The sequence below is a fragment of the Anolis carolinensis genome, unplaced genomic scaffold, assembly GCF_035594765.1.
Source record: "Anolis carolinensis isolate JA03-04 unplaced genomic scaffold, rAnoCar3.1.pri scaffold_11, whole genome shotgun sequence".
Taxonomy (NCBI): domain Eukaryota; kingdom Metazoa; phylum Chordata; class Lepidosauria; order Squamata; family Dactyloidae; genus Anolis; species Anolis carolinensis.
In genome coordinates, this window is record NW_026943822.1 from 17,611,228 (window position 1) to 17,624,295 (window position 13,068).

Below are 13,068 nucleotides of genomic sequence, written 5' to 3' on the forward strand. Positions count from 1 at the left end.
AAGTTTTCCCAGTTTTTTATGGTAAAATTAGGTATCTCAGCTTATATTTGGGTTGGCTTATACTCGAGTATATACAGTATATGTGTGAAACAAAACAAGCAAGTCAGGTCAAACAAAAATATTTTGAACTTCCTATTGACCACTTGACACTCTTTTCAAAAGTGCATCCAGGTCAATACTTGCCATTTCATTTATCACTTCATTTAGGTTCTTTATTGGTTCTCCAATGCAACTCCGTGATACTCTTGATCCAGTTGTCCTTCATTTCAATAGGATCCGCTAAGTTTCATGTAGCCACACAATAGCCAGAGCTTTATCCCATGCAGATAGAAGGGTCATGTTGTATTGATTGCATCCCAAGTTCTAGGAATATTTGCCTTAATTAGCGCCATTGGAAATGGGTAGCCAGATGTTCCTGCCCTGATGATTTTTATCTTCTTATTTTGGTCCTTAAAAATAAAATAAAAAGTTTCCAAGGCAACTGACCCAGGCGTGACATCAGATCTTGTTCCAGCCCAAACTAGGACAGCCAGTTGCTTAGCTACTGTCCAAGAGACTGGCATTTCTCTGGATGAGTCACCCCATTAGGATAACTCAAAGCAAATGTTGTGCACATATGCAGGCCACAGCTGGTGGGGATCTACGTCAAGTCTGGATCTGAAACACTGCTAGTTGCTTTTTTTTAAATTTTAAACTCTGTAAACAAGAGGCCGCACATCCTGCTCAGTGGCTATTGAACTCTTGAAGAGGTTTTCCGCATTTAAAAAAAGTTAAAGTTCCTTGTGTTTGTGATATCTCAAACTATTCTCATTTGGCAGGGACGATCCCGATTAATCCTCTGCCATCCCACTTTTCCAGCTTCTTTTAAAATGTCCCAGTTTCTCTCTCCTCCTTCCAAAATCCTCCTTTGTCCTCAGCTTGCCTGTTGCTTCAACACTTCTACACTGCCATATAAAATCCAGATTATCTGCTTTGAACCAGATTATCTGGCAGTATAGACTCATATAATCCAGTTCAAAGCAGACAATGTAAATTATGTTTTAAATTATGTTGTTCGGGCTTGTCCCCATGTGAACTTATTTTATTTATTTATTTATTTATTTCCAGCATTTATACCCCGCCCTTCTCACCCGGGGGGACTCAGGGCGGCTTACAACAGTTGGCAACATTTAATGCCAAGAACATAATAATAAAACAAAAACAGTACATATAATCAATTAAAACTATAAAAATACATCATTAAAATACATCATTAAAAATTAAAACCTATGTAAATTAGATCCATTTGTCTAAAAACCTCATGCTTCAACTTTCCAAGTCCCTTCGGGGAGATGGAAGCAGGATACAAAAGTAAAGTTGTTGTTGTTGTTGTTGTTATTATTATTATTATTATCTGCTTTGATAATCTGGATTATATGGCAGTATAGACTCATATAAACCAGTTCAAAGCAGATAATGTAGATTATGTTTTAAATTATGTTGTTCGGGCTTGTCCCCATGTGAGCTGCCCCAGTCCCTTCGGGGAGATGGAAGCAGGATACAAAAGTAAAGTTGTTGTTGTTGTTGTTGTTGTTGTTGTTGTTGTTGTTGTTATTATTATTATTATCTGCTTTGATAATCTGGATTATATGGCAGTAGAAGGGGCCTGACTTTGTAGTGCAAAACTGGACTTGCACATATTGAGCTAAGGCTGGATCTATACTGTCCTATATCCCAAAATCTGATCCCAGATTATCTGCTTTGAACTGGTTTATATGAGTCTCCACTGCCATATAATCTGGGATAAGCAAATAATCTGGGATCAGATCATGGGATATAGAGAAGTGAAGAAGGGGCCTCAGGCGCATTCTACACTGCCGTATAAAATCCACATTATCTGCTTTGAACTGAATTATATGGCAGTTTAGATTCATATAATCCAGTTCAAAGCAGATGTGAATTATCTGAGTTTATAATCTGGATTATATGGCAGTGTAGAAGGGGCCTTATTGAGAAGGAGGAGGCCAATTCTTAGGCCCCTTCTACACTGCCATATAATCCAGATTATATGGACAGTCCATAGTCTAATAGCGTTTGTGTGTTATAAACTGGAGTCTGAGCTCAGAGCAGTCCCAGATCTGATCATGTGATCTGCAGCCCCTCCCACAACCTCAGGAAACATAGAGTAAAGGGAAGGCTGCATACCAAAACATATATATACAATGTAGTAAGCAAGCAGAATCATATAAAACACAAATTACTACTGGAGGCTTGAAGACGGTTGCTATGGGGCCGGGCTGTGGCACAGGATGGTGAGCAGCCTGCTGCAATAAATCACTCTGACCATGAGGTCATGAGTTCGAGGCCAGCCCGTGGCGGGGTGAGCACCTGTCAATTAAAAAAATAAAAAATAGCCCTTGCTCGTTGCTGACCTAGCAACCTGAAAGATAGTTGCATCTACCAAGTAGGAAATAAGGTACCACTTATAAAAAAAAAAGTGGGGAGGCAAATTTAACTAATTTATGACGTTGGAATGAGGAAGTGCCGTCACAGTGGACGATGAAGCAGCTGCTCCCCCCTGTGGCCAGAATCGAACATCCCCTCAGGAGAAGGTTAAATTGCCTCTGCGTCTGTCTGTCTCTGTCTCGGTTCTACGTGTATATGGGCATTGAATGTTTGCCCTATATGTATATAATGTGATCCGCCCTGAGTCCCCTTCGGGGTGAGAAGGGCGGACTATAAATACTGTAAATAAATAATAAATATTTCCAACAGAATCTGATGAAGTCAGTGGATGGTATGATGGGATGATTGTCAACGGAGGCTTTACCTTTCGGCGCAATCCTATTGAAATAATGTTTGGATTTTTCTGGATTGGGAAGGAGCACAAGAACCTTTCGGATAGAGTTACAACATGGCTTAATAATGAATTACTCTCTGTTTCTGCTTTCTAGAAAACCTGGATGCAATGATCGCTCTGCAGACGAGAAAGAAACTTGAGAAGCCCGGTACGAAAGCCAAGCTCCTCTCAGGTACTTAAAACAACCATTCGGTTATTTTTTACGGTTATGAAATGTATCTGAACTACTCTTAGGCCATTATCTGTTGCCTAGGAGTTTGCATCTTCTCCATCCCTGCGCTCCCTTCTTACAATCCTTAAATGAGAGGTTGTATTTTTTTTTCAAATATCTATATATATAAATAAGTGATGGCATCATGGCGACCAACAACACAACAAAACTACAGGCCCCCCAACCTCAAAATTTGACAACACAATCCATCATCCATGCCTCTAGGTTGATACAACAAAAAGAAAAGAAAAATAAAGTCCTAATTAGAGGTAAAGGAATAATTGTTTTTATCCAATTGCTGCCAGTTAGAGGACTAATCTCTGCCCACTTGGTCTCCTAGCAACCAACTCAGCCCAGGGGACAGGCAGACTTAGGCCTCTCTTAGGCCTCTTCCACAGATTATCTAATTTGCACTGGATTATATGGCAGTGTAGACTCAAGGCCCTTCCACACAGCTATATAACCCATTTATAATGGACTTAATGTCAGGGGAAAACCTTTACCCTTTACCTTAACTATCACCAATTCCTCAATAGTTTATTTCCCATACCACCAGACTTCGCCACAGCAACATGTGGCCTGGCACAGCTAGTGGTCCTTTATTGAGTAGAACATAAGAATGACAAATGGATGGCATTCAAAGGTTTCTACCAGAGACCTTAGAGCAGGGGTCCCCAATCTAAGGCCCGGGGGCCGGATGCGGCCCTCCAAGGTCATTTACCTGGCCCCCACCCTCAGTTTTAGACTTCACACCAACAATCCTACTTAACTTGACTATCTCATTGGCCAGAAGTAGGACCACACTTCCCATTGAAATCCTGATAGGTTTATGTTGGTTAAAATTGTTTTTATTTTAAAATATTGTATTGTTCTTTCATTTACAGTAGAGTCTCACTTATCAAACACTCACTTATCCAACGTTCTGGATTATCCAACGCATTTTTGTAGTCAATGTTTTCAATATATCATAATATTTTGGTGCTAAATTCATAAATACAGTAATTACTACATAGCATTACTGCGTATTGAACTACTTTTTCTGCCAAATTTGTTGTCTAACATGATGTTTTGGTGCTTCATTTGTAAAATCATAACCTAATTTGATGTTTAATAGGCTTTTCCTTAATGCCTCCTTATTATCCAACATATTCGCTTATCCAACATTCTGCCGGCTTATTTATGTTGAATAAGTGAGACTCTACTGTACTAATATTGTGCTATGGTAACAATTGAATATATTGTGTATACATATAACATTGATACTAATATTATAATGTAATACAATATAATACTAACAATTATACAATATAATAATATTAAGTATACATTATATATTAAATGTAATATTACTAATAATATTACGGTAGTGGTATAGGACAATATAGTAATATATAATACTAATATGTGTGAGAGGGTGGGGTATAAATGTAATAAATAAATAAAATAGTTGTTGGGGGGTTTTTTTGGCACTACAAATAAGACATGTGTAGTGTGCATAGGAATTTGTTTGCATTTTTTTCAAATGATAATTCGGCCCCTCAACAGCCTGAGGGACCATGAACCGGCCCTCCACTTAAAAAGTTTGGGGACCCCTGCCTTAGAGAGTCAAGTCTGGCCAAGTACGTACCTCTTTACACCTTTTATACACTTCCTTCAAGAAGTCACCAGGTGATAAAATGAACATAATGTTCAGACGATAGAGAGCTGAGGAGATGCTCTGTTTGCACCCTCTCTAGACAAGAGCACTGAAGAGTCTGACAGCACAAAGGCAGCCGCCGCTAAAATGGAAAAGGAATACGAAACGCTGAAGGATTCCACGAAAATCGAAGAACAAAACACAGAGAACGACGAAGAGCCCAAAGGTAAGAAAGATCTGGGTTGCTGCAAGTTTTCCGGACTGTATGGCCATGTTCCAGAAGCATTATCTCCAAAAGAGCTATAAAATAGCAGTAGTCCATATACAAAAGAACAATAGTCCAAAAATACATGAAATCAAGGAAGTCAAGACCACATGCATAAATCCATAAGCATGAAAGCAGGAACTTTTCACAAGGCAAAGCTCATCCAGGAACATAGGCAATGACAGGAGACTTAAATCATGAATTCGAGATTTGAAACAGGAACCTGGACCTTAATTTAAGCCCAAGATCAACCAAGAAGCCATGAGATCACGCCTCACATACCTGGGTTTCTATCCTTCACTCCCTCTGTGCGGAAACCTAATCTGATATTGCAGGAAAACTCCCCATCAGTTGAAGTGAGCATTGACACTTGGCTCCAACAGACAAAGAGTTCTTTCTTCTACCCTGGACACTATTCTACAGATATATAAACCCCACTTGCCTCGTTTCCAACAGACCTCACAACCTCTGAGGATGCCTGCCATAGATGAGGGTGAAACATCAGGAGAGAGTGCTTCTGGAATATCGTCATACAGCCCGGAAAACTCACAGTGGCCCAGATTCCCCAGTTGTTAATTCTTAATCTATATCTTCTTCAAAGGACTGCTCTGGATGGAATAAGATAAGTTGAGATGTCAAGAACTTTTTAGGAAGCTAATAGCTCTTGTTTTGTTTTTTTTCCTGAAAATTGGTGGCTTGTTACATCAGCGAAGCTCCGGCAAAGTTCAGAATCCATTAAACTTTAATAGTCCTCCGGAGACTATATTAGGTTAGCTTTGAACTGTTTTTGTCTCGCTTATATTGTAGGCAAAGCGAGTCTTCATTTAGAAACTGAAAACCCATCATATAAAATGGACTTGATATTTATTATTACTCATTCCAAAAGGGCAGTTTTATTTCTTGGATTAAAAGAGGAAAACGTTCTTTCACTTTTGCCATCTTTTCCAGTGAAACGCATTGTCTCATGATGTGTCCAAAGTACAACGGTCCCAGTTTAATCATCTTCGCTTCCAGTGAGGTTACTGGTAATGGTCTGCATTGCCTAAACTCATGAAAATTGGTGTTTTTAATGGTGCGATAAAAGCCTCATCTGGCTCTGCTGTAAATGGGTTGCTGTGAGTTTTCCAGGCTTTATGGCCATGTTCTAGAAGCATTCTCTCCTGACGTTTCACCCCCATCTATGGCAGAGGTTGTGAGGTCTGTTGGAAACTAGGCAAGTGGGGTTTATATATCTGTGTAATAATGTCCAGGGTGGGGAAAAAATCTCTTGTCTGTTGGAGGCAAGTGTAAACGTTGCAATTAATCACCTTGATTAGCACTGACAAACTTTGCAGCTTCAAGGCCTGGCTGATTTCTGCCTAGGGGAATCCTTTGTTGGGAGGTGTTAGCTGGGAGTTCTGGGCTTGGCCCCATGTTAGCCGTCCTGAGTCCCTTCGGGGAGATGGAGGCGGCGTACAAAAATAAAGTTGTTGTTATTATTATTATTATTATTATTATTATTATTATTATTATTATTATTTTATGACACAGCAAACAAGATAGATATGCTGGATTTCGTATCACAAAATCACAAGTCGAACACTTCCCAAGTGTCTAGGACTGTGTGATGTATTTTCGGATGATGCGTGCAGATCCCAGCAGGGTGGCCTTTTGCAGTTGGCAGATCGTAATTTTGTCAATGTCTATTGTTTCCAAATGCCGGCTGAGATCTTTTGGCACGGCACCCAGTTATTATTATTATTATTATTGACACAACGATGTTGTATGACACAGCAAACAAGATAGACATGCTGGATTTCGTTTCACAAAACCACAAGTCGAACACTTCCCAAGTGTCTAGGACTGTGTGATGTATTTTCGGATGATGCGTGCAGATCCCAGCAGGATGGCCTTTTGCAGTTGGCAGATCGTAATTTTGTCAATGTCTATTGTTTCCAAATGCCGGCTGAGATCTTTTGGCACGGCACCCAATGTGCCCATCACCACCGGGACCACCTGCACTGGTTTCTGCCAGAGTCTTTGAAGTTCAATCTTGAGGTCCTGATAGCGGCTGAGTTTTTCCTGTTGTTTTTCATCAATGCGACTGTCACCTGGGATGGCGACATCAATTATCCAAACCTTGTTCTTTTCCACAACTGTGATATCTGGTGTGTTGTGTTCCAGAACTTTGTCAGTCTGGATTCGGAAGTCCCACAGTATCTTTGCGTGTTCATTTTCCACGACCTTTGCTGGTTTGTGATCCCACCAGTTCTTTGCTGCTGGGAGGTGGTGCTTGAGGCATAAGTTCCAATGGATCATTATTATTATTATTATTATTATTATTATTATTATTATTATTATTATTATTATTATTAGCTGGTCCCGATTGTTTCTTGTCAGGAATTTCCCTGTTTTCTGAGTGTTGTTCTTTATTTATTGAACTGATTTTAGAGGTTTTTTTAATATTGGTAGCCAGATTTTGTTCACTTTCATGGTTTCCTCTTTTCTGTTGAAATTGTCCACATACTTGTGGATTTTCAATGGTGGTTGTGAAAGTGGTCCAGCATTTCTGTGCTCTCAAATAATATGCTGTGTCCAGGTTGGTTCATCTGTAAATCATTGTGACAATTGCAGGACCGTTCCATAAAACTAGTCAGGCATGGTTTGATTTGACTCTGTGCTTACCAAAAATTATGAACTGGCCACGCAATATATCCAGACTCACTAATAAGTGGTTCCGTTTCTCTTTCCTTTTTTTGCTTTTGCAGGGAAAGCGGAGGCATATTTGGAAGCCATCCGAAAGAACATAGAATGGCTGAAGAAACATAACACACAGGGAAACAAAGAAGGTAAGATGCCAGAAGTGGGTTGTTGTGATGGGAAGCAGCCCAAGAGCATTCACATCAGAGCTAAATTCCATGGCGTCGTGTGAACTGTGCTTTAGAACACTCTAATATGAATGTAAGGAGCCCCTGGTGGTGCAGCAGGTTAAACGGCTGAGCTGCTGAACTTGCTGACCGAAAGGAATCTGAGGAGCGGGGTGAGCTCCCACTGTTAGCCCCGGTTCGAAAACATGCTAATGTGAGTAGATGAATAGGGGAAGGTAGTGGCACTCCATGCAGTCATGCTGGCCACATGACCTTGGTGGTGTCTATGGACAACGCCGGCTCTTCGGCTCAGAAACTGAGATTAGCACCAACCCCCAGAGTCAGAATCCCACAACTCATAGGGATGAGAAACCCACAGAGGGTTAAGAAAGACAATTGGAAATAAGCTTCACATTTAGCCTTCAGTTATTAAAGAAAAATAGGGCAAGAGATGCTGCGACTCATAATACACTTGGCACCGCGACTTGAATTATTAATCTGCAAAGCCGTGGAGTGAATCCCAGGGAAATGTTTTAGCAGAGTTCCTTAGGCATAAATGTTAATTGAGGCGACAGATGGGCCGATAGTCCTGATTTTCGCTAATGTGCCCATTATTGTACTTTTATACAGAACTTAACAGAAAGAAGGGATGTGCTCGTGTCTATTAATTAGAATAGCACCGCAAAACGTATTTACCCGATTATGCCTAAAATGAGAGATTATAAAGGCATTCTTCCATTTTGTTTTAAAATTCTGGGAAGTGAGAAGAGATACTGAAATAAGCACAAAGGCTTCCTTGCGTGTACCTATTTATCTACTCGCATTTTGCTAGGTAGGCAAAGGCTGGGCTAAAGGCCAGGAGCTCACCCTGACCTGGGCTTTGAACTGTCAACTTTCAATTGGAAGGTTGACGGTTTGAATCCGCCAACAGGGTGAGCTCCTGTCGTTAACTCCAGCTCCAGCCAACCTAGCAGTTTGAAAACATATTAAAATTCTGTTTATTCTGTTTCAACTTTTGTTGATGATGCTTGTTTTGTTTTGTATGTACTTTATCCTGTTTTTTATGATTATTTGGGCTTGGCCCCATGTTAGCCGCCCCGAGTCCCTGCGGGGAGATGGAGGCGGGGTACATAAATAAAGTTGTTGTTATTATTATTATTATTAAAATTGAAATTTAAAACTGTACGGTTTATTTTGAAATTAAAGGAAATAAAGGATATACTGTATATACTTGAGTATAAGCCTAGCTTTTCAGCCCTCTTTTTAATACTGAAAAAAAAACCCTCGGTTTATACTCGGGTGAGGGTCCTGGTTGGCTTGTATTTGGGTCAGCTTATACTCGAGAATATATGGTACATTTATTATTTTTCTCTATTATTATTGGTATTATTACATTTATTATTTTTCTCTATTATTGTTGCTACTATTATTATTATTTTTATTATTATTTTATTATGACACAGCAAACAATATAGACATGCTGGATTTCGTATCACAAAATCACAAGTCGAACACTTTCCAAGTGTCTAGGACTGTGTGATGTATTTTACTCTATTATTATTATTATTTTTATTATTATTATTATTATTATTATTATTATTATTATTATTATTACATTTATTATTTCACTCTGATCTTGTTGTTATTATTATTATTACATTTATTATTACTTGTATTATTTTCCTGTTTTTATTATTATTATTATTATTATTATTATTATTATTACATGTATTATTTTACTCTATGTATTTCACTCTGATCTTGTTATTATTATTATTATTATTGCATTTATTATTTTCCTCTATTTATTATTACTTGTATTATTTTCCTCTATTTATTATTATTATTATTACATGTATTATTTTACTCTATGATGATTAAAAGGATACATAAGCACATTTACATTGAAGAAGATGAGAATAATGATTTGATCAGAGTTGGACAGTCTTATCTTAAATTTGAGCTTGATGTAAATATTCAAAAACATTTAACCTACAGATGCCTCAATTAATGTAATTTTATTGCTATCTGTTTTTATTTCTGAAATTTGCCACCCTCGGCTTATACTGGGGTCAATGTTTCCCCAGGTTTTTTTTGTGGTAAAATTAGGTACCTCGGCTTATATTCGGGTCGGCTTATACTCGAGTATATACTGTAGTTCATATGCTCTAGCTGACTCGCCTTAGGTTGTCCTTTGCCATTTGGCAACTTGGCAATTTCGTGGCCGGCCCTTTTACTTTGCAGAAGATAATATTCAAAACAACTGTATATTCCAAGTCCGGCTGAGAGATTAAGAACAAAGGGATGGGAGAAATAAACAAAGGAAGGGAGAGTTTGGGTATCAGTAGTAATCAGGCAGAGCTCAATCCGATATTAATGGAGATGTGTATTTCCTCCAATTAACTCATTTCCCTCTCACAGCGGGGTTTATTTCCGCTGAGATATGTGCTTCGGCAATAAGACTTTCAAATTAAGCCTAGCTTTGCCTTCCAATTACCAATTACAAACCGAAGCAGACTTGTTAATGGAAGACAGCAGCTCCCAAAAAGGTTCAAGTTTAATGTGTTGTCAAAGGCTTTCATGGCCAGAATCACTAGGTTGTTGTGAATTTTCCAAGCTGCATGGCCATGTTCCAGAAGCATTCTCTTCTGACATTTCGCCCACCTCTATGGCGGGCATCCTCAGAGGTTGTGGAGTCTGTTGGAAACTAGGCAAGTGAGGTTTATATATCTGTGGAATGATGTTCAGGGTGGGAGAAAGAACTCTTTTCTGTTGGAGGCAAGTGTGAATATTGCAATTGGCCACTTTGAATAGCATTGAATAGCCTTGCAATTTCAAAGCCTGACTGCTTCCTGCCTGGGGGAATCCTTTTGGGAGGTATTCGCTGGCCCTGATCACTTTCTGTCTGGAATTCCATAAATTCCATAAAGAGTGTTGCTCTTTATTTACTGTCCTGATTTTATTTATTTATTTGCAGTACAGTAGAGTCTCCTCCTGCCAACCTAGCAGTTCGAAAACATGCCAGTGTGAGTAGATTAATAGGTACCGCTCTAGCGGGAAGGTAACGGCGCTCCATGCAGTCATGCCTATGGCCACATAACCTTGGAGGTGTCTACGGACAACGCCGGCTCTTCGGCTTAGAAATGGAGATGAGCACCAACCCCCAGAGTCAGACATGACTGGACTTAACGTCAGGGGAAAACCTTTACCTTTACCTTAGAGTCTCACTTATCCAAGCTAAATGGGCTGGCAGAAGCTTGGATAATAAGGAGGGATTAAGGAAAAGCCTATTAAACATCAAATTAGGTTATGATTTTACAAATTAAGCACCAAAACATGTTTTACAACCAATTTGACAGAAAAAGCAGTTCAATACGCAGTAATGTTATGTTGTAATTACTGTATTTACGAATTTAGCACCAAAATATCACGATATATTGAAAACATTGACTACAAAAATGGCTTGGGTAATCCAGAAACCTCGATAAGCGAGGCTTGGATACGTGAGACTCTACTGTAGTTATATTCCGCCCTTCTCACCCAGAGGGGGACTCAGGGCGGATCACATTGCACACATATAAGGCAAACATTCAATGCCATATAACATAGAACAGAGACAGAGACAGACACAGAGGCAATTTAAACCTTCTCCAGCTTCCAATTTCCTGAGGGTATGCTTGATTCCGGTCACAGGGTGAGCAGCTGCTTCATCATCCACTGTGATGGCAACTTCCTCATTCCAACAGCAGCTGGGTGTTTTTTTTTATGGTGTCGTAAATTAGCCTCCCCACATATAAGTAGTACCTAAATTTCCTACTTGATAGATACAACTATCTTTCGGGTTGCTTTCGGAGTTTAGAGTTGTTTATGCCTGGTAGCCAGATTGTGTTCATTTTCATGGTTTCCTCCTTTCTGTTGGAATTGTCCACATGCTTGTGGATTTCAATGGCTTCTTTGTATAGTCTGACAGAGTGGATGTCGGAGTGGTCGAGCATTTCTGTGTTCTCAAATAATATTTTTATTATTATTTATTATTTATTTACATCATTTATATTCCGCCCTTCTCACCCCGAAGGGGACTCAGGGCGGATCACATTACACATATTAGGCAAACATTCAATGCTTTTTTAACACAGGACAAAGACAAACAAACATAGCTCCGAGCGGGCCTCGAACTTATGACCTCCTGGTCAGTGACTCATTGCTCTCCCGTCTGCGCCACAGCCCTGGGCTAATCCTGTGTGTGTTGTCGAAGGCTTTCATGGCCGGGATCACAGGGTTGTTGTATGTTTTCCGGGCTGTATGGCCATGTTCCAGAAGTATTCTCTCCTGCCGTTTTGCCCACATCTATGGCAGGCATCCTCAGAGGTTGTGAGGTACGGAGAAAACTAAGCAAAGAGGTTAATATATATCTCTGGAAAGTCTAGGGTGAGAGAGGTCAGTGTGAATGTTGTAGTTAATCACCTTAATTAGCATTGAAAAGCATATCTGCTGTCTTCTTCCTGCCTCTGGGGCATCCTTTGTTTAAAGTCATTAACTGCCCTTGGTTGATTCATGTCTGGAAATCCTCTGTTTTCAGAGTGTTGCTTTTTATTTACTACTAGCTGTGCCTGCCCACGCTTTGCTGTGGCGTTGTCTGGTGGTGTTGGTGAGAAATTGTTGAGGTAGTGGTGGTATTGAATGTGTGTTGTATGGTTGTCTTTATGTTAGTATGCATTTGGTTGTTTGTGTACTGTGAAAGTGGTGAGGATAGAGGACACTGTTTATATTGGATTAGTGAGACTCTACTGTATATTTGTAATCTTATATTATCTGCTTAGAACTGCCCCTTCTACAGAGCTGTATAAAATGCACACTGAAGTGAATTATCTGGCAGTGTGGACTCAAGATAATTCAGTTCAAAGCAGATAATATAAGATTATAAATGGGTCATATAGCTGTGTGGAAGGGCCTTGAGTCTACACTGCCATATAATCCAGTTAAAATCAGATAATCTGTGGAAAAGGCCTAAGTGAGGCCTAACTGTGCCTGTCCCCTGGGCTGAGTAGGTTGCTAGGAGACCAAGTGGGCGGAGCTTAGCCCTCTAACTGGCAGCAATTGGATAAAAACAATTATTCCTTTCCCTGTAATTAGGACTTTATTTTTCTTTTCTTTTTGTTGTATCAACCTAGAGGCATGGATGATGGGTTGTGTTGTCAAATTTCGAGGTTGGGGGCCTGTAGTTTTGTTGTTTTGTCCGCTGCCCTGATGCCATCACTCTTTTATATATAT

At 39.6% G+C, this 13,068-nt stretch overlaps 1 protein-coding gene across 3 annotated transcripts in view; it reads left to right on the forward strand.

The window, feature by feature from the left end:
- scg3 (secretogranin III) overlaps nucleotides 1–13,068 on the forward strand; it is a 47,237-nt gene that overhangs the window by 27,384 nt on the left and 6,785 nt on the right. For all 3 annotated transcript variants that reach the window (XM_008118498.2, XM_008118497.3, XM_008118499.3), the window contains 3 exons: nucleotides 2,934–3,011; nucleotides 4,787–4,912; nucleotides 7,699–7,779. In XM_008118498.2, coding sequence (XP_008116705.1) covers nucleotides 2,934–3,011; nucleotides 4,787–4,912; nucleotides 7,699–7,779 — 285 coding nt within the window. The remainder of the gene's footprint in view (nucleotides 1–2,933; nucleotides 3,012–4,786; nucleotides 4,913–7,698; nucleotides 7,780–13,068) is intronic.